Genomic DNA, 22,259 nt, shown 5'->3' with positions numbered 1-22,259 from the left:
GAGAAACCTGTTTCCCTGCATTAAGGACTGCGTAGCCACTGCCTGCTGCTACCTTTTTGTTCTTGTTGTTGTTTGTTTTGTTTTGTTTCATTTCTTAAGATTTATTTATTTATTTGAAAGTCACAGTTACACACAGAGAGGGGAAGCAGACAGAGAGAGAGAGGTCTTCCACCTGATGGTTCACTCCCCAGTTGGCCGCAACGGCTGGAGCTGCGCCAATCCGAAGCCAGGAGCCAGGAGCTTCCACTGGGTCTCCCACGCAGGTGCAGGGGCCCAAGGACTCGGGCCATCTTCCACTGCTTTCCCAGCCATAGCAGAGAGTTGGATTGGAAGTGGAGCAGCCGGGTCTCAAACCAGTGCCCAAATGGGATGCCGGTACCTTAAGCCAGGACATTAACCCACTGTGCCACAGCGCCGGCCCTGCTTTTTTTTTTTTTTTTTAAGACTTATTTATTTGGAAGTCAAGTTACAGAGGAGAGGCAGAGGCAGAGAGGGAGAGAGACCTTCTATCTGCTGGTTCATTCCCCAAATGGCCACAATGGTCAGGGCTAGGCCAGGCCAAAGGCAGGAGCCAGGAGCTTCATCAGGATCTCCCACGTGGATGCAGGGGCCCAAGCACTTGCTGTCCTCTGTTGCTTTCCCAGGCACATTAACAGGGAACTGGATGGAAAGTGGAGCAGCCAGGACTTGAACCAGTGCCCCCATGGGATGCTGGTATTGCAGACGGTGGCTTTTCCCACTATGCCCCAGCGCCAGCCCTGCTGGCCTCTCTGTCCTCCCTGAAGCCTGCATCTGGTGAGGTCAGGCACGCAGAAGGATCTCCCTCTTGACTTCAGTCTGCCATGCATCTTCACACATGCCTCTCCTCGGCCACAGGACGTCATCTAATCAGAGACTGAGGCTCCCATGGTGCCTAGCGGAGCCTAGCAGCCAGCAGCAAGCACAGGTCCCAACCCCGTGGGCTCGGTATGGAATCACACAAGGAAGACTCCCACCTGCCTCCCTGCTGTCTACCCACACACCTGGAGAGACAGCTGACAGGTGTTGCAGAAACCTGCATTCACAGTCGCAGACTTAGCCTAGGCCAGCTCCCCATCACAGCCCACACAGTGCTTCACTTAGACAACTGAGAACACCAAGCCTCCCCACCCCCAAAAGAGGCCCCTGCAGCGGGCAGCGGATGGCCCATGACCCCTGCCTTTGGTTCCCACGCCCTGTGTGGACTCCGACCCCCTTGTGGGAGCTGGACCTAATGACCCCCTTAGAAGGAATCAGGTTTGGCAGAGCGGGGGGCAGCCTTTCCAGGCCAGCTGATGAGAGGGCCCCGCTTCTCTCCCACCTGCCTCCCGCTGTCTTCTCAGAGGAAAGCAGGCTTCCAGCTGTGAGTCGCTGCTCAGGGCCCACATACACTGAGCGAGGTCGCGCCAACGCCACCTAGCAGCTGAGGTCGACCCCAGCACTGGGGAGGGGCTGTGTCCTTGCACCAACGCCACCTAGCAGCTGAGGTGGACCCAGCACTGGGGAGGGGCTGCGTCCTTGCAGCAACAGCTGAGTGGGCCCACACGCTGACCGCACCCTGGATGACACCGCAAGTCTGGCTGTGATCACTGCCATAGGAGAGACTGGGGCAAAGGCCCCAGCACAGCCAGGCCGGGGTTCCTGACCCACAGAAGCTGCGGGAGTAGACAGCTGCGTATTGCCTGACGCAAGATGGAGTCAGTCGCAAGCAGCACTGTGCGTGGGAAACAAACACGGCTCTCAATGCACCAAGACCCCACAGGAAACCAGGATAATTCAGGCAATGAGACTCACTACACTCAGAAAGACATGGCGGAATGTTGGAACCATAAGGCAAGAGGAGAACGCCATGGAAAAGAAGTCATCAGGTAACAAGGGGGTCCTTGGGAACAAACAGTAATGGCTGCAGTTCTATTTGTCAATGGAAGCACCGGGCCGTACGCCAGAGATCACAGAGATAGCGCAGAACGCTGACCAAACTCAGAGACTGCAAGTAGGAAAGACCTTAAGTGACAAGGGAGCACAGATCTGAGAGTGACTACGGAGGGGGTTCCGGAAGGGGAAGAGACAGGGCCCCCGAGGAGGAGGAGGAAAGCAAGAAATGCAAGATCCCCCCCGAACCAAACACAGCACAGTGCCCAGGCCAGGCAGCGTCAGCGGCTCACCCCAGCAAGCGATCAGAGTCCCAGGAAAAACAGCCCCTCTGCAGGAAGAGAGAGTCGGGCTGAACGCACACTGCACACTGCTCATCACAACCCAGGATTCTCAGGACAGCAGAGAACTGCAAAGAAACTGAGTGCTTAAATAAAGCTTCATTCATTCATCTGAAAGAGCGGCAGAGAGGGAGACAGGAGAAAGAAATCATCCATTTGCTGGTTCACTCCCCAAATGGCCAGGCCAATGCCAGGAACCACATCTGGGTCTCCCATGTGGGTGGCATGCGTCCAAGCACTTGGGCCATCTTCTGTGGCTTTCCCAGGGACATCAGGAGGGAGCTGGATTGGGAGTGAAGCAGCAGGAATTCGAACCCGCATTTCTATGGGATGTAGGCACCACACGTGGCAATCTGCTATGCCACAACTGCCAGCCCCAGAGAAAATATTTGAGCCTAAATTCCTAGACCCAGGCAGCCAGTGTAACCAAGGGCTAGGTCAGGATGGAAAAGGTTTGCTGAGCTGATCAAACTCGCACAGGGAAATACTACCCAACCCAACGAAACAGAAATAACAAAACGGCGCAGAACAGAAGAAACCAACCCAGAGAAAGTGCAAGAAGCTGGCAGGAAACCAGGACACAAGCACTGCTCTCTGGGGAGGAGCAAACCTTCACTTGCAAAGCCCACATGCCATTCTCTTGGATCAACACCAACCTCAATGCTTTGGCACATAATATTTATGGTAACCACGATGCAAAGGCCCCTTACTAGTTTTTAACTTTCACAGTCAACCTCTGGCAAAAATACAGAGGCTTAATTGAACTTAGAGAGCAGGATATAAATGTTCAAAAGTTTATACAGTGAGAATAAATCATAATGAAAGCTGTAAAACCTCAGGGCTGGAGGAGAGAAAACAAAATACAAACACGCTTAATGTCTTAATTTACTTATCTTTCCTAGAAGGAAGTTAATACATACTGTCTAAAGTTGATGGATCAATAGAGGTTTAATTATATTAGTTTAGGACATAAAGTCAACTAAACAAAGAGTCAAAACGTGTTAGTACAAAAATAGACAGTGCAAACAACAGCCATGAGTAGTGTTTAAGGGTGTTAAGTTTTTCACCTGTACAGCAGGAAGCATATCCTAAAGTTAACTGGCCAAGAAATAGATGGAGGGTTCATAAAACATAACACATGAATAGCCAATAAATGCATGCAAAAAGGTCCCACTTGAGCATGTAGAAATTAGCAAAACTGGCTACGGAATGAGCGTTTGGCACAGCAGCTATGAAGCCATGTGGACGCCCACATCCCAGCAGAGTGCCTGGGTCTGAGTCCCAGCTCTGCTTCGACTCCAGCTCCCTGCTAATGCGTAAGCTGGGAGCAGCAGTGACGCCTCAAGGATCTGGGTCTCTGCCACCCACACGGGAGACCCGACCCAGCCCTGGCTGTCTGGGCACTGGGAAGTGAATGAGCAGGTGGGGGATATTCATTCTCCTCTCCTCCCACCCCCTCAGCTTCCGTCTTCTCCCCTGCCCAGCTCCGCTCCTTCCATCCCTCCCTCCCCTTCTCTCTCTCTCTCTCTCTGCCTTAAAATAAATCCATTTTTAAAAGTGTTCTCAATTGGCTCAGGTTATTAACAAACTCAGGGCTCCAGGGGAACCGCCCCACGGTGCCTGGACGAGCAGTCTGGGAGATGTCAGGATATGTCAGGATACGGAAAGGCCACCTCCACCACAGCCTCCACTTCTAATGACACAGTTCAAGAGGAGCATCCAAGGTGCACAAAGAAACAAGGCGTTCATTCATGAGCACAAACGTGAGAGCTGAGACCACACACGTATCTCCACATGTCATATGAAGTGGCCAGCCTCAGAACACATGCACACAACGGAATGCAACAAGGAATCTGAAATCCTCTCTTAAAGAGAAGCTGGAACACAGTGGGGGCCCGGCTTTGCGGCACAATGGGGAAAGGCAACACCGGCATCCCACATGGGCGCCAGTTTGTGTCCCGGCTGCTCCACTTCCAATCCAGCTCTCTGCTAACACACCTGGGAAAGCAGCAGAAGATGGCCCAAGTGTATGGGCTCCTGTCACCCATGTGGGAGTTCCTGGCTTCAGCCTGGCCCAGGGCTGGCTGTCATGGCTGTTTGGGTACTAAGGCAATAGGCGGTAGATTGATTGATCCAGCCATCTATCAATCTCTGTGTCATTCCACCTTTCAAACAAAAACATATTTAAAAAAATTGTTCAAAGCACTGGGCACAGAAGAAAACAAAATAGACAAAATAAATCTGTGCTCTCATGGAGCTTACAGAGAACAGACGAGGACAACGGAATGAAGCAGTGGAGTTACCTGGGGTTGGTGTGCAGAGGGAGAGATGAAGGGGGTGTTCTGGGGAGGGGTCAGCACGTAGCCCTGGTGTGAGAGGCCCTCTGAGAAGGCGGAGCTGTGCAGCTCTCCAGGCAGCAAGAAGAGCGAGCACCAAGGCCCTGTGGTGCACGCGGGCCTGGCCTGAGGACCGACAGGGCAGTGGTCTCCTGGGGGGGGGGGGTGACAGGTACAAGGGGGAACCGGGTTCTAAAGCACAGGGACCCAGATAGTCTCAGGTTCTGCTCTGGGAGCCGGAGTTCCCATCAGGGTGTGATAAGATCTGAGCGTTCCACACAATCAGGCCGGCTGCTGTGCTGGGAGGGCAGCAGGGGGCACAGGTGAGCAGGGAGACAGTGGGGGGGCTGCTGCGGTACCCCAGGCAAAAATCTCAGAGGCTGGCCCAGCTTCAGAGAAAGCGCGTGTACGAACAGGCACTGCCCGAGGGGAAAGTCAGGCGGTGCGGTTTCTTCCTCTTCACTTCACAGCCGCCAAGCCGTGCAGCTGATCTCAGCGGGGCCTCCTGGGACTGACCCTCAGTCCAGGCAGTGGGGCCCTGCCCGGCCACGGCGCCGAGCCGAGTGGATGTGCTGCACCGCCGCCCGCCGGCATCCGCCAGGATCCCTGGATGCCTGCTCTGCCTTCATCTCATGCGAGCCTCCGTGTGCTAAACACCGGTCAAGTTTAAGAAGTTTTGCTTCATCTACCCACTATTTCCTTTCTTCTCCCTTGCTTTTTAGTCCAACTCCGAGAGAGAGAGCGAGCGAGAGAGAGGAAGCTTTCTCACTGCTAAGGGAAATAATGAAACCAAGCCATAAAAATCAGCATAATGGAGGCTGGTGCCGTGGCACAGGTTAATCCTCCGCCTGCAGCGCTGGCATCCCACATGGGCACCGGTTCTAGTCCCGGCTGCTCCACTTCCAGTCCAGCTCTCTGCTGTGGCCTGGGATAGCAGCAGAAGATGGCCCAAGTGCTTGGGCCCCTGCACCCGCATGGGAGACTAGGAAGAAGTGCTTAACTCCTGGCTTTGGATCAGCGCAGCTCCAGCTGTTGTGGCCACGGTGCCGGCCCTATATTTTGTTTTTGTTTTTGACAGGCAGAGTGGACAGTGAGAGAGAGAGAGAGACAGAGAGACAGAGAGAAAGGTCTTCCTTTCTCCGTTGGTTCACCCCCTGATGGCCGCTGCGGCTGGCGCGCTGCAGCCGGCACACCATGCTGATCCAATGGCGGGAGCCAGGTGCTTCTCCTGGTCTCCCATGGGGTGCAGGGCCCAAGCACTTGGGCCATCCTCCACTGTACTCCCAGGCCACAGCAGAGAGCTGGACTGGAAGAGGAGCAACCGGGACAGAACCGGCGCCCTGACCAGGACTAGAACCTGGTGTGCAGGTGCTGCAGGTGGAGGATTAGCCTAGTGAGCTGCAGTACCGGCCAGCCCTATATATTTTTTTAAAAATATATTATTTGCTTTCTGAAAAGCAGAGTTAGAGAGGAGAGACAGAGAGATCCTCCAGCTGCTGGGTCACTCACAAATTGCTAGAATGACCAAGAATAGGCCAGGCTGAAGCCAGGAGCTTCATCGAGGTCTCCCAAATAGGTACAGGGACCCAAGCACTTGGGCCATCTTCCACTGCTTTCCCAGACATAAAAGCAGGGAGCTGGATCAGAAGTGGAGCAGCAAGACTCGAACCAGTGCCCAGATGGGATGCCAATGTTGCCAGCAGCAGCTTGACCCATTATACCACAATGCTGGCCCTGAGGGGCATCTCCTAACACGAATATATGTTAGAGTGCTGTATTACAAAGCTGGGGAAATGTTTCATGTAGTAAAAAATATTAATGTAAAAAATTCCTAATATTAAGCTTTTTTTGTCTTTTCAAATGTCCATAAACAGACATTGGTAGAATTCTCTTTATGACCAACCAAAGATTTTCCGTATTTATAACTATACTAGTTAAGCCAGGATAAAAGGGTTTATAAATTATCATATTTAACGTCCTACAAGGACTCTAAGCCTAAGAACAGTGGAAACAAGTGTTGGCGAGGACGTGGAGAAAGCGGGACTCTCACCACTGCCGCAAAAGCCAAGCAGCGGGCCAAGCAGCCTGGCGCCCCGAGAAAGCAGGTGTGGCAGGTGCAGCCCAACAGGAAGGCGCACAGCAGGAGGCCTGAGACCGCACTGGAGGACCTGGCTCCGGACCCAGTGCTGGCTCCCGAGCCCAGCTTCCTGCTAACGCAGACCCTGGCAGGAGTGGGGATGGCTCAGGTAGCGGTGTCCCTGGCAGGAGTGGGGATGGCTCAGGTAGCGGTGCTGCTTCCACCGGTGTGACAGACCTGGACTGTGCTCCTTGCTCGCGGCTCAGTCCCTGCTGCACAGCATTAGGGGAGTGACCCGCTAATGGGAACTCTCCGTGTATCTTTCTCTCTGCCTTCGAAATTAAAACAAATTTAGATGCAGAGCTGCCGTACAACCTGGCAGTTCCATGCCCAGACACGTGTCCCAGAGAACTGAAGGCTATGTTCACACAGACACATGGCTACAAGCATAGCAGGTTAAAGCGGGAATGACCCCAAAACCCACCAGCTGAGACACTGATAACAAGGCAGGGTCTGTCCGTACCCTGGAAACTGACTCAGCAGCAAGGGAAGAGCCTTGAAAACGTGTTAGGTGAAAGACGGGGCTGCATGATCCCGCTCCTGTGAAATACCCAGAACGGGTAAATCCAGAGACAGAAAGCCTGTCAGTGCTTGGCTAGGGCCGGGAGCATGGGGAACAGAGCGACTGCTAAAGGACACAGAGATTCGTCTTTATTGTTGAAAACACCCTGGAATAGTGGGGATGGTTGCATAACCTTGTGGGTATACTCGAAAAACACTGCACTTGGTTAATCCTCTGCCTGCGGTGCCAGCATCCCATATGGGCGCCGGGTTCTAATCCCGGCTGGCTCCTCTTCCAGTCCAGCTCTCTGCTGTGGCCCGGGAAGGCAGTGGAGGATGGCCCAAGTGCTTGGGCCCTGCACCCGCATGGCAGACCAGAAAGAAGCACCTGGCTCCTGGCTTCAGATTGGTACAGCGCCGGCCGTAGTGGCCATTTGGGGAGTGAACCAACGGAAAGAAGACCTTTCTCTCTGTCCTGTCTCTCTCTGTCTATAACTCTACCTGTCAAATTAAAAAAAAAAAATGATGGGTTTTTGTGGTGTGTGAAGTGCATCTCTACCCAAAAAATAAATAAATTTTTAAAAAGCAATGAAACAACTTCTCCCCGAAGCAATTATATTTTCACTGTATAAATCAAAAACCCTTTGTCAAAAAAGTCCCATAGATATAATTACACGACAAAAAACGGCATAAGCAATTTACAACAAATGTAAAACACAAACAGAGAATGCTATTGTCATCCAAAGAATTCACAAAAAGACTGAGAGAAGACAGTAAAATAGAGGAAGAAAAAATGGGAAAAGGACACAAGAATTCATAAAGAAAATATGGACCCATGATAGCCCCAAACGGGCCAACTCTCTGATAATCAAGGAGACGCTCACTGCAACGAGATGCCACCTTTCCCCCATCGGGATTCCAGCCTGCCCCTGCCCCCGAGCAAGGAGGCTCCACTGGGACACATGCTTCTGGAAAACACCCAGGCCCTGTGCCAGCAGCAGGAAGCCAGAGATCCATGGTACACAGCCGGCTCTGAAGCGTCCCGGCTGACATCCCGGCTGACGGAGCAGAGCACACAGGACGACAGGAGTGCAGTCATCTCCCAGGTGCCTGCAGGGGCTACGGCGGGGGGCTGAGTGGGAATGGTCAGTCCTTCCTGCAGAGAGAAAGGGATCGGGGCAGGGTGGCTCAGGCTGGACTGGAAGGGAGAGCCAAGCACATTAACATTCCTGTGCCCAAGGGGAGGCGGTGGCACCGGAAGTTCAGAGGCCAGCCCAGCGGGGAGCTTGCCAGACTGCTTCCCTGGGCCCCAGAACTCAGGGCGGCTGGTAGGGAAGTCACAGACGTCAGCTAAGTGAACGCTTTCTTTGCATAAAGCAACACGCAGAATCCGTTATCCCACTCCGAATGCAGAATGCAGTAACTCAAAGCAACGGGAACCCTGCAGTGCTGTCAGCAGCTCGGACGTTCTTAGAAGGGCTGGGGGCGGCCGTGTGCACAGACCAGAGGGGCCAACTGGGGAGAGACAGGTGGGCAGACGGGATCATCCAGCAACTGACAGTGACACTCCACAGACAACAGAGACAGGTCATGTGTGGGGTGGGGCGGGAGTGACTGCAGGGGGCTAAGCAGGGACGGGCAGGGACAGGGGGACATCTTGAGGGCCTGAGGGGCTGGGCACCCAGGACGAGAACTGTCTCAGAGGAAAACACAGGCTTGGATTTGGACTTGCTGAGGCTCCAGCAACCCTGGGAACCCAGGACGGTTCAACACAGAAAAACACAATGGGAGGTTTCTCCAGATACTGAGGACAATGAAGGTTGGTGGCCAAGTGCATGGGCCACGGAGTCCGCCTGGCTTGTACTTGAGCTCCAGCTCCAGCACTTACTGGATCAGTGGCCTTCAGGGGTCACCGCCCCTGAGACGCAGGTCAGTGGGGTGGCCATACCTATTTGCTGGGTTGCTATGAGGGATAAACAGAGGCAGGAGGTGCACCTGGCACCGGGCCGTGCAGAGGAGGCACTGAGAAAGGGTGGTGGGAGTCCCGGGAGTGGATGCCCAGAGCAGAGAGAGGAGCAGGAGGAGGCCCCGCATAGCAGCCACAAGGTAAGAAAAGCTTATCAAAGGAGAGGACGGAGAATCAGGAGCGAATGGGGTTGCAGAAGCAAAAGGAATGAGAATCTTAAGGTCAGCCTTAGATCTGCACACACTGGTGTTTTCACAAAGCCCTCCAGAGAAGGGTGTGGTGGCACAGCGGGTTAAGCTGCCATCTTTGAACCAGCATTTCCTATCGGAGTACCAGTTAGAGTCCTGGCTACCCCATTTCTGGTCCAACTCCATGCTAACACACCAGGAAGGCAGCAGATGACGGCGTAAGTGCTTGGGCCCTGCCACCCATGCGGGAGACCTGGATGTAGTTCTTGATTCCTGGCCCAGATCCAGCTGTTGCAACCATTTGGGCAGTAAATCAATAAATGGAAGCCCACTCTGTACTCTGCCTTTCAAATAAATAAATAAAGATACATCTCTTTTAAAACCCTAAGATTAGTATAAAAAAAAGGATGACAATAACAAAAATAAATGAATACAGAACCTGTATTATATTGTCATTCTATCCATCCATGCGTCCATTCATCCATCTGCAAATGTATAGGAGAAGTCCAGATGGCTGCACTCCAAACTCTGACCAGTAAACACCTTCAGTCAAAAACGGCTTGGAGAAAAAGGGGGCGTGGGGATAAGAATGGAGCTGGGAACCCTAACTTCTCACCCTGTAGACTTTTGCATGGTTCACAATTCCTTTTTTTTTTTTTTTTTTTTTTTTTTTTTTTGAGAGAGATAGGGAAGTTGCATTTATGTATTATTGGAAACTCAAAAGTAAATTGACACCTAAACCTGACGTTGGCATAACCAAGGAATAACCCAGGCTACAGTGTCTCTCTGGAGGGGGACAAGAGTGCCCCAGCACAGCTGCCCAGAGAGCAGCAGCTGCGCTCCCAGGGCTCTCCTCGAGCCCTGGCTGCACACGCAAGGGAGGGTCCTGGACCAGGCTAAGTCCTTTATTTGTATTTTGTTGTTGTTGTTGCTGTTCTTTGACAGGCAGAGTTAGACAGTGACAGAGAGAGAGACAGAGAGAAAGGTCTTCCTTCCGTTGGTTCACCCCCAAGTGCCCGCTACGGCTGGCATGTTGCGGCTGGCACGCTGCACTGATCGGAAGCCAGGAGCCAGGTGCTTCCTCCTGGTCTCCCATGCGGGTGCAGGGCCCAAGCACTTGGGCCATTCTCCACTGCACTCCTGGGCCACAGCAGAGAGCTGGCCTGGAAGAGGAGCAACCAGGACAGAATCAGGCAAAGCCCTTCAACGCCTGCTGGACAGTGAGAGATTTCGAAAGAGGCAAAGGCTACAGGGAAGAAGCCGAAGGCGGGGATGAGACATGCGGGAGAAAGAAACTGGAAAGGGGAGAAACAAGGCGAGTGCAGTGCGCCATCAGAGAGGGAAGCCTCAGGCAGGTAGTGCCACGTCTCCTGGGCAGGGAGGGTCTCCCTGCAGTGAGCTGGCGGGCTCAGGGCAGGGACCCCCACTCTGTGAACACACACTCGAGGGAGCCAAGGCAAGGCTGAGAAGCACCACCTCTGTGAGGAGCAGGACAGACAGCCGACAGGCAGAGCAGAACCAGGGCAGGGAATCAGACCACTGGGTCCGGCTTCTCCCCACGGCCAGCAGGCTGCCGCAGGGATCCTCCGAAATCCCACACGGTTCGCTGCCACCCTCAGAGAGCAAACTCCCACCGCTCCTCCAGGGCGGCAAAGCTCAGAGCTTTGGAAACACAATCACAATGGCTCACACGAACAAAATCCACACTCCCGGCTTCCTTCCGAGGGGCGAGAGCCTCGCTGTCCGCGGAGGAACACGAGGTGCGGCTGGATCCAGGCCGCCCTGCCACCTCTGCTGGCCTCGGCCTCACAGGCCTGTGGTTCCATCGCGGCACAGAACGCATGAGGCACTGTGGCATGGAATCGCTCCATTCTGACCACTACAGGGTTTTGCCCGCGCACCCCAGAAAGGGCCGACTTCATGCGCAGGGGATGCACACACAGCTGCACAGCTGGCCACGCCCTTGGGGCTGCACGTGGCTCCAACGGAAGCCTCTGACCAGGAACACAGAACGAGGTGACAAGCACCAGGTGCTACTGTGTGTGCACCTGAGTGCTGGGGGAAGCCAGAGGGATGCAAGGGGAGATAGAAAGAGGACAACAGGCTGTCTCAGGAACGTGTACTCAAGAGACCGACCGACAGAGCAGACCCCAGAGGCTGGGGCAGAGAAAGTTTTCATCGAAGATGTAACTGGAGGGTGAAGTCTCCCGGCTCATCAAGTCACAGACTGACAGGGAAGACGGCTCCGTCAAGCCGTGCCAAACTCCATCCACCCTGAGCCATACGGGACAGCTGCAAATGCCCGGTTCCTCCCCTCTTAGAACCAAAGGCCTGAGAAACACTGCAGGAGACGCGAGAGGAGGGAACCGAGGCGGGGTTTGCCCAGGGAATGGCTGGAGCAGGCCACTGACCACGGGCCCATGTGCAGGTGGGCAGAGCACGCAGGGGTGCGGGGGGAGGACTGTGGTCCAGGCACGGAATTCTCAGTATCTCCAGGTTTTTAGACGCTGCCCAACCTCAGCCTTGGTAGTGAGCCATACCCAGCTCTTTGCTCGGGGTGCACCTGACCGCTCCAGCAGCCCCTGGGGACTCGTTCTCCACCACCTTCCCAGTCAGAGGCAGGAAGAGCACATCAGCGTGTCAGCTGCCCCCTGCTGCTTCTCACCGAAGCCCCTTCTGGCCAGTGCTCACCGTCTTTGCAGCTCAGACCTGCCCTCATCCACCTGCTTCTCCCGGTGAGCGACACCCTGCAAGCCAGGGGGCCGGCAGCTGTGAGCCACCAGCCTGGCCTACCTGTGCCCTCATCCTGGTAGAGACGAGGTCCTTGGGCGTGGACGCCTGCTTCTCTGGAACACCTTCCTCCTGTATTCCCCTCTGCAGGCCACGACTCGTGGGTCTTGTGTTTCGGCCAGGGTGGGAGGAACCCTGGAAGTGTCTCCCGGGTCCTCTTCCAGGCCACACCTGAGAGCTCACTTGTCAGTGGTCCAGCAGGCGCAACACTGAAAAGGCCTTTTCAGCCAACAAGCCAGTGCTTTCCACTGTTCCAGTGCTTGCGATCAAATCAGTCATGGCACACAGATACGGGCAAGCGAACAAAGAAACACCAGCAGTGCTCAGCGTGCCATCCCCAAGAAGCAAACCATTTATGAAATCAGCATCGACTCGGTCAGAAGCTCTGGCGTCAACTCCTCCAGATGACAACAGCACCAAGTCCAGCCAGCAGCTTCCTGCGAGCTGGGGCCGCGGCAGGTGACAGAGCAGGATCTGAAATGCACCAGTGTGCTAGAAATGGAGGAGTGGCCAGTGGCGAGCACACCATGCCACGAACATCCTGCACTAGCCGAATGCTTCCAAACCAGGCCAAGCAGATACAACCGCTCGGAGACAGACACGCCAGTGCACCAAGGCCATGGCGCACACCGTCGGCACAGCCAGGCTGGTGCTGGACAGCCACCCAGGAGGAGCCAGCAGCGGGGAGGGCTGGTTCCAAGCCGGCTCTGCTTCCGTTTCAGCTACAGGAAGATCTGTGGCTCACAACAGTCTCACACTACCACAGTCACCAGGCAATCAAACCTTTGTAAAAGACGGATCAATCACACCATCGCTATTGCCTGTCTCGAGCTATTGAGAGGGAAGGAGGATTCAATTCATGTCACCAGACCACATGCAGGGCGGAACGGTCATCAGCCAGTCCCGGCGAGGCAGCTGGGCTTCATTCACACAGAGCCGGGCACAACGGGCTGCCCAGGAACACTTCTGAATTGGCTGCATCAACTGCCTGGTGTTGTGCCTGTACAAACCAAGTTAGGTCGAATTTCACCCATCTACGTTTACAGCAGAAAGTTACATGGAAAAGTCCTTGTCTTCCTTGATTAGAAAACAGTTAGGCAGCATGTCCATGCACAGTCAAACAGAAGAACTCAGCTATGAAGCGGCTGGATTAAAGGGACCCATCAAAGAAGGCAGGCCCAGGCCGGGCAGGGCTGAGGAAAAGCAACTCCCGCAGACCAAAAAGTCAGGACATCAAGAAAAAATCCATCAATTATTAACCAAATCTTCAAATCCAAAAGTGAATTTTTCATCCTGTCATTGCCTAAGCCATTTAAGCGGCCTCTCAGATCTGTCTCCCAACAAATCACACACACCCTGGTTTGGATCAAACGACGCCAAGTAGCTCCTGACCACTTCTGCACACAAGAGAACTGCAAAACGCTCACGGGGAAAAAGGGAATTAAAAGATAAGTTGATTCTGATGCAAAGTAAATTGAAATCCATAGGAGGAATCTTCATGAAAAATACAGCTATGAAAGAACTACGCATGGGCTTCCGTGTTTTGGATAAAGTAATCGGTTTAATTCCCTCTTCCAGAGGCCCTGAGACACCCTCACGTGTGGCAGAATGCCTTTGCAGTGTAGAGGAAGGACTTCGCACTCGAATCTGACCATCTTTAATGCACACGCAGCTCGTGCTGGGCTCACCGAGATGTCGGCCTGGCGGCTGCTGATCCTACCTACTCTCACACAGTGAAAAGGACGGGCAAACACACATTTAAAATGTATTTTCATCCCAGGTAGAAAACAAGGGAAATGGCCACAGAGACTGTGTCTGGAAAGGACCCCAGGGCTCCACCTTGCCAGCTCGATGCATCGGTCGCATTTGAAGAGCTGAGCCTCTTTCTACGGCAAGTTACTCTGTATTAGGCCCAGGCTCGAGCGGAACGCTCAGAGAGCAGCCAGCACACACGGCGGGCAGGGCTGCCCTGGGCAACCTGGAGCTGCCTTCGCTCACCAACCCCGGGCACGTCATGGAAACATTTTAGAAGAAACCACAGCGAAAGAGTCTAACTATTTTGCAAATTACATCTTGGCCTCTCGATACTGACCTCACAGGGATCCATTTTCATCTCTGAACAGAGAAAGAAAAAAAGTCATAGAAGGAAAAGAGACTGGCCGGCGCCGCGGCTCACTAGGCTAATCCTCTGCCTGCGGTGCCGGCACACCGGGTTCTAGTCCCAGTCGGGGCGCTGGATTCTGTCCCGGTTGCCCCTCTTCCAGGCCAGCTCTCTGCTATGGTCAGGGAGGGCAGTGGAGGATGGCCCAAGTGCTTGGGCCCTGCACCCCATGGGAGACCAGGAGAAGCACCTGGCTCCTGCCATCGGATCAGCGCGGTGCGCCAGCCGCAGCGCGCTGGCCGAGGCGGCCATTGGAGGGTGAACCAACGGCAAAGGAAGACCTTCCTCTCTGTCTCTCTCTCTCACTGTCCACTCTGTCTGTCAAAAAAAAAAAAAAAAGAAGGAAAAGAGACTGAAGAGAGAGCAGACGACCGAGAGAAGGGTGCCCGGGCTCTGGCTGCGCACCCGGGAGCCCGCGGACCCGGCTGGGAGTCGCTCTGCGCAGCTTCCGAGGCTGCACTGGATCTCGGCCAGTCTGCGTGATCGCCCTCAGGGTGTGTTTGCCCATCTCCAAAATGAGGTGCACCATGCCCTCCAGGGTGCTGTGAGGGACAGAAAAGCTAAACTCACACTGCCCATCACGGAGAAGCTGCAAACAAACAGGAGCGTTAGAGGGGCCGGCATGCTCGTCAGAGAACGAAGCTGCCACTTCAGACTCCACATCGTCTATGGGAGAGCCAGCCCCCGTCCTGGCCACTCCACTTCCCTTCCAGCTCCCTGCTACCACATGTGTCACCCGCGGTGATGGCTCAAGTGGGGTCCCCCTGCCACCCATGTGGGAGACCCAGGTCGTGTCGGGGGCTCCTGGCTTCAGCCTGGTCCAGTCCTAGCTGTTGCAGGCATTTGTGGAGTAAGCTAGAGGACAGAAGACATCTCTCTCTCTCATCATCATCATCATCTCTCTCTCTTTCCAATAATTAATTATTTTTCAGGAGCTGGAGAGAAGGGAGGGAAGCGAGAACCCAGGAGGGGAGATGAAGGGGGATTTTCAGAGAAGTCTCAAGGTTCAAAGAGCAGCCTGAATTCACCGAGGATAAACGCCTCACTCTTGTTGTCATGGATCTGAAGATTCTCCCCATCACCTACAACGTGATTAGCAGCGGCTTCATTCAATACCCAGTACACCCCCATCCTCCTGCTCGCTCCCTTCTCAAGGTCAGGAAACAGAATCACCAACAGGGAATCCACAACCTCCTCCCTCCTCCCTCCCCTCGCTGCTGGGGGGCGTGGGGAGGGGCGGCCTTGGGGACAGGTGGTGGAGAGCCTGGCAGGCACTGGGGCAGGGTGGGCTTGCAGGTGAAGGGAAGGAAACGCGGGCCCCTGAGCTCTGAGGGAAGGCAGGATGGGAGCCAGGACTGTGGAGTCGAAGGCAAGGAGCAGGCAGCACGGAGCCACTGGGAGCAAACTAGCCTGGCCTCAGGAGCTGGAGAGAAAATGTGGGAGGGGTCTGTGTGCGCCCCTTCAGGCCGCGCGTGTGCCCTTCCACCCCTCCAGGGCTTCCGAGGCAGGGGTGAAGTGTACTCTTCCGCCTCTCCCCACCCCCAGCTGACACCACCTCTTCCATCAGCCGGGCTGCACCAACACGGCTGGGCCGGGTCCACGGCCCAGCTCCGCCACTCAGCTGTGCAACCTTGGGAGAGCGAACACACCTCCTGGGTCTGGGTTTGCTCTCTCGCCGACAGCGGAGAGAATAACCCAGACAACGCTGGTAGCAACGCCTTCCCCAGGAGCATGCGCAGCAGTGCCTGGCCCACAGGAAGAGACCCCCACGGGAAGCCTCTGGTCCTGTTCACATCATCCTCACATCCGGGCCCCTTCCTCTGCGCCTGGCATACAGCCGCAGAAAACCCGGCTGATTATCTCACGCGTGATTAGGGACGAGGGGCCCATCTTGGGACTGCAGGCTGTGCCAAAGCCGCCACCAGCAGTGAGGAGCCCGGGGAGCGAGCCAGCGGGGCCCACCTGGCCCGGTGGATGGCCTCCGTCCACTCTCTGCCGTCCTGCTCCTCCTCGCAGCGCAGCTCCAGCGGCTTCTGCCCCTCGTGGCCAAAAAGAACAGTGAAGTAATACTGGAAAGAAGAACAGACATGGAGGTTGAGTTGTCGCCAGCATCAGAGCCGCAGAGCACGCGTGCGCCTGCGCCTGCGCGCGGGGGTGGGGGTGGGGGTGGGGGTGGGGGTGGGGGTGGGGGTGGGGGTGGGGGTGGGGGTCTGTGCGCACCAGGGCCTCCCGCCAGCCAAGCTGGGCCTGGCAGCGGCTCCACACCTGGAGGGTGCTCTGGCCGCACTCTAAGCCCTTCAGGAAACGTCAACCCCCAGCCCTGTAGCAGGTGCACCTTTTTACACACACAAAACAGGGCACTGCACAGATCTGCTGCGCACATAAATTCGCGTGCACGCACTTTTTCTCTTTTAGGTTTGCTAAAGCTGCGGGGAGTCACGAGTCCGCACCAGCACACTGGCAAATCCCCACCCCTCTTCTACCCCAGGGCTCAGTGTCTACGGTCACCTGCGGTTGCTGCCTTTGGCCTCTCCTGCAGCCTTGGCAGACATCACCAGGGGCTTTTGCCCTCTTACCCTAACAGCCAGCCTCAACACCACAGACACACTGCCACAGACACGGGGCTCCACCTGCCACGTGCCAGGAAACCCAACCCAGCTGGGGGCCAAGACAGGGGCAGAACTGCTTCTCAGTGGAGGTGCCGTCCGAGTTACTGGATACAAGAAACGGGTCAGGTAGGGAGAAGATTGAGACTGATGAAAGGTGTTTCTGTCATACGAGCTCTGTCCATAATCGCCAAAACCTGGAAACAACCCACATATTCTTTACCAAGAGTTTAAATAGTTGATGGTCAGTCCACGTAAGAGAGTACTACCCAGGCCAGCGCCGCGGCTCACTAGGCTAATCCTCCGCCTAGCGGCGCCGGCACACTGGGGTTCTAGTCCCGGTCAGGGCGCCGGATTCTGTCCCGGTTGCCCCTCTTCCAGGCCAGCTCTCTGCTGTGGCCAGGGAAGGCAGTGGAGGATGGCCCAGGTGCTTGGGCCCTGCACCCCATGGGAGACCAGGAGAAGCACCTGGCTCCTGCCATCGGATCAGCGCGGTGCGCCGGCCGCGGCGGCCATTGGAGGGTGAACCAACGGCAAAGGAAGACCTTTCTCTCTGTCTCTCTCTCTCACTGTCCACTCTGCCTGTTAAAAAATAAAAAAAAAAATAAAAGAGAGTACTACCCAGCAATGAGAAAGAACAAACGCTCCATAAATCCGACAACCTGGACGGCTCTCGAAGCAGCGTGCTGGTACAGAAGGCCATCTCAGGTAGCACGCTCAGGTCCGCGGTCACCACGGTCAGGAGTGGGAATGTGAGGTTATAAAGGGGAGCGTGAGGGACTGGCGGGGTAACAGAACACTTCTGCATCCCGATTATGGAAATGTGGGCTTACATTCACGGAACTGTCTACCAAAGACAGGTCAATTTTATACTGCTGATACAAATGTTAAAAACTCCCAATGGTTTCTCAAGGTGCTCATGAGGACTGCAGAAGACAGAACGCCATGGTCCATGTACTCCCAAACTCGCGCTGATCCATGGACCCACCCAAAGCCAGCAAGGGCAGACACCAAAAGGGAAACTGCAACAACACACACAGCTCGCAGACAACAGTTATAAAGTAGACATTCCAATAAATAAACCTGGACTCCTCTGTTAAGCTGTAGAGAATTCTCATGTACAACCCACAGAAACATATGCACATGTCTGCTTTGGTCTGCTCTGAATTAAAGTAACACATCCTAAGTTGGGCACACATTGTCCTTCAACTGTTCTCAGTACAACACACCTAGGAGATCACACAGATTCAGGAGAGCACTCCATGGGGATCACAGAGAGTCAGTCCAACACACCCACCAGATCACAGAGATTCAGTACAACACACCCAGTAGATTACCCAGATGCAGTACAACACAGAGAATCAGTACAGCATACCCAGGGGGATCACAGAGATTCAGTACAACACATCCACCAGATCACCAAGATTCAGTACAACACACCCAGTAGATTACCCAGATGCAGTACAACACCCAGGGGGATCACAGAGATACAGTACAACACACCCACCAGATCACCAAGATTCAGTACAACATACCCAGTAGATTACCCAGATGCAGTACAACACCCAGGGGGATCACAGAGATACAGTACAACACACCCACCAGATCACCGAGATTCAGTACAACACACCCAGTAGATTACCCAGATGCAGTACAACATCCAGGGGGATCACAGAGAATCAGTACAGCATACCCAGGGGGATCACAGAGATTCAGTACAACACACCCAGGAGACCACAGTGACTCAGTACAATCTCGGAAATTGTTAAGTTCTAACTGAACCAGTGGGACACCTTGAGATCTGCTCTAGCCTTTCAAATAAGGAAAAACAAGCACTCAAAAAATTTTAATGCTTTAAAAAGCAAGCTGTTGGGCCCAGTAAAATGATCAGTATGCACAGTAAATTCTCATCTCCAACTCACTGTATTTCCAAGCCCCGTAGTCAATGCCTTCTGTTTCTTGACCACCATGGACAGATCCATGGCAGAGCTGTAGCCCAAGCTGGGAAAGATCCCAAACCGAACCACACACACACACACAGAAAAAGGGAAAAAAAGTGGAAAAACAGAAAAAAAAAGGAATTCCCCAGTGCTAGAAACAAAGGTGAAAGGCCGCAGGAAGTGAGGGGCTCCACATTGGGCCCCTGCCATCTGAGGGGGTCAACACAGGGTCTGGGGCCTCCACAGGGCACCAGGTGGTAATAAGATGCACGCGCTAACTCCAGGACACGTGCAGGGTTCTACCCCCCTGCGCCAGAGACCAGAAAACCCCATTCCCAACCCACCACACCCTGGAGTAATTCCCAAATACATCAGATTTTTATTAAAAAAAATTAAGCCACACAAGTATTTAAAATAAAATGGGTGAATGCCACTGTACCTCTGAGAAAAGCTAAGCTAACAGTAACTCAAAAAAATAAATAAACATCAAAATAGAAGACAATCTGGCTACATAAAAATAAAAGTCTGAATAGCAAAACTGTAAACAATGCATAGACATGCAGCAAACTGGAAATAAAATACACCAGTAAACACTAACCAAAAGAAAAAATCAGAATATAATGATGGCAATGTGATAAAGGTCACTATTTCAATAAAAGATCCAATTCACGAGAACGTGTAGCAGTCCTTAACTTGTACACAACTAATAACGTAGCATTAAAATACATAAAGCACCGAATGGAACACAAGGAGAAGTGCATCATCCTATTGGAACCGAACACGAGTTTGCCTTCAGCTCTGTCCGTCCGGCCTCTCGAGACACCCAGACCTGAGCCAGCTGTGGGTTGGCAGGCGGCACTGCCCGCCTACGGTGATGCCGCAGACGATGCCCCACCACCCCTGTCCCTCTGTGGCTTGCCCTGATGCTTAGCTACGACACAGAAACCACCAAGTTCATGTGGCTGCAGGGATCCCACCTCAGCCCCCAGCCCAGGGCACGGCGCCTGACTCTGAACCCAGGCTGTTCTTGTCACGCTTCCCAGGGACTCTGCCCACAGCTGTCAAACTCCCCATCACCTCTGCCTGCCGCAGAGCTCACAGAGCTGGAGCTCCGGTTCTGTGCAGCGGAAGGTGCTGTGCTCCTGTGGAGCAGGGGCTCTCGGCACCAGCTCCACCACACGCACCAGCCAACAGCTGCCCTGTCTCTCTCCGTGAGAGGGTGAGGGCAGCCATGGCTAGGACAGGAAGAGTGGGGCTGCCTGCTGACGGGGGTGCCATCTCTGTATGAAGATTAGTCTTTGACCAATGGACTTTCTTTCTAATTGGCTATTCTTTCTAATTGGTTATTTAAGTTTTACTGTTACTCTGTGTTGCAGCCATCTGTGGCTGCAAGTTTTACAACCTTGAGTATACACTAAAAACCACCGAACTACAGAGTTCCAGAACTGGTGACTTTTATGTGATCTACATCTCCGTTCTTAAAAGTGGGGAAAAGTTAGCAGCAGTTGCTGGAAGTGGGGACATTTATGTGTGAATTCTTTGGTTTACTAATCTCTAGCCTTTCTTATCCATTCGGCTTAAACAGGCTGGTGTGCTCTCAACCATTCTTTATTCAACAAATGTTGCTACTGATAAAACACTGCCTTAGGCCTTTGAAGGATTTTTTAAAAAGTTAATTCAAGCTGCCCTCTACCTCATAAAAACTGCCCTGTAGCCCTTAAAAACACACACAGCTGTTCCACATCACGCTGTGGTCCTAACTTCTTATTACTCTATCTGGACTTCCTGCCTGCATTAGTTCCATTGCCGAGGTGGCCAGGAGCTGCGCAGCACCCAGTGGGTGCCCCTGCACCGTCCCCCCATTCTCCACCCTGCCCTCCGCCTCCTTCTTCCTGTGTGTGTGTGGACGGCTCGGGTGCTGAGCGGGGACTGGGCACACTGGGGGTGTGCTCTGTGTACAAACCCAGGGCAGCATTTCCTTTCCCAATCAGCCAAGCGGGGTGGGGGGTGGGGTTAGGGGGCTGGGGTGGTGAAGGAGTCCTTGGCCCTAAGGAGTCCATGGGGGAGCTTACGCACAGAAAAGAACGGTCTCCCTCGGTGAGAAAGGGAGAGAACCGAAGACAGAATAGAGCTTGAGAGGAAGAGAAAAGAGAGGAGAGGAAGAAAGGAAGTGGAGAACAAGAAGGCAGGCAGGCAGGCAGGCAGGCAGCGAGGGAGGGAGGGAGTTTGTTTAGTCTTGCAAAGAAGCCGCCGACGGGCAGACCCACAGGTAACTTGGTGGGATAGAAGGAACCCACTTCTGCCTCGGCTGAGACCACCAGGACTCCGGGGCCCTCTGCACTCTGCTGCCCCAGCTGCGCTGGCAGGAGCAGCCTCCCAGGCGAGTGCACGTTAGCATGGACTTGGTGTTTGCCTTAGAGCAGCAAGAAACAGCCCTGTGACAGGGTGAGGCGGGGACACCACGCCAGGCTGGTACGGCAGGCGGAGGTGGCAAAATGGAGCTTTATTCAGCCAAGGGCGCCACAAGGGTCCCACCTGGAACGGCCACGCTCCTGGAGACGAGATTTCTGCCCACGGCCACGCTCCTGGAGACGAGATTTCTGCCCATGGACTGCGTGTGCTGAGTCCTCCCCCAGGTACTGCCCTCCACACACCTCAAGCCCAGGAGCTTGCTCGGGGCACCTGCTGTCTTCTCCCAGGTTCCGCCGGCCAAGTGTAACCATGTAGAACACTGACTCCCGGGAGCTGCCCGCTGGGTGCCCATGAGCAGAAGGAGCTGTCAGGAAACCCACTCCCACCAGAGGCAAATCAGAGGGGGCCGTGTGTCTTCCCTCCACAGCTCTAGCCAAGGACAGGAGGACTTTCCTTCATACGACCTGGGGCTGCACACACTCATCACAGGGTAGGACGTCTGGGAGGACAAAGTGAAAGAAGAAAGCCTTAGGGTGGTAGAGTGACTGACCGGACAATACAGCAGGGCTCCTGAGACCTCGCCCGGGGCCTGGGAAGATAGGCTCCCCAGAGCTGCAGGGGAGCAGACAGGGGAGCCTCGAGGCCACGGCCGGCTTCTCCCTGCTGACCCTGCTCCACCCAGGTCCGCACACTCAGTCATCAGCCACTCGGGGGACTCCCCAGGAGACGGTGCCCAGTACACCCCTTGGGTGATGAAACCCACGAATTCCCTGGTGTCCTATACAAAACAGCACTGCATTTGCACACAATCTACGAACTCGTCTCACATACTTCAGTCATCCCTAGGTGACGGACAGCACCCAACAGCACGCCCGTGCTGGGTCAAGAGTAGCTACAACAGTCCGCTGGGAATAACGCCCTATCGAAGACCACGTGAGCAGTACCGACGCAATGATTGCTCTGAGAATCTTCCATCTGTAGTTGGTTCCAC

General features: G+C 54.3%; 1 protein-coding gene across 4 annotated transcripts in view; it reads right to left on the bottom strand.

The window, feature by feature from the left end:
* RASGRF2 (Ras protein specific guanine nucleotide releasing factor 2) overlaps nt 1-22,259 on the bottom strand; it is a 216,821-nt gene that overhangs the window by 141,793 nt on the left and 52,769 nt on the right. For 3 of the 4 annotated variants that reach the window (XM_051854060.2, XM_051854059.2, XM_008261879.4), the window contains exon 2: nt 16,273-16,379. The exons of the other annotated variant lie outside the window; for it this stretch is intronic. In XM_051854060.2, coding sequence (XP_051710020.2) covers nt 16,273-16,379 — 107 coding nt within the window. The remainder of the gene's footprint in view (nt 1-16,272; nt 16,380-22,259) is intronic. 4 annotated transcript variants of the gene reach the window in all.

The sequence above is a fragment of the Oryctolagus cuniculus genome, chromosome 14 (assembly GCF_964237555.1).
Source record: "Oryctolagus cuniculus chromosome 14, mOryCun1.1, whole genome shotgun sequence".
In the NCBI taxonomy this organism is placed as follows: domain Eukaryota; kingdom Metazoa; phylum Chordata; class Mammalia; order Lagomorpha; family Leporidae; genus Oryctolagus; species Oryctolagus cuniculus.
This window is presented reverse-complemented; position numbering and strand designations above follow the sequence as displayed.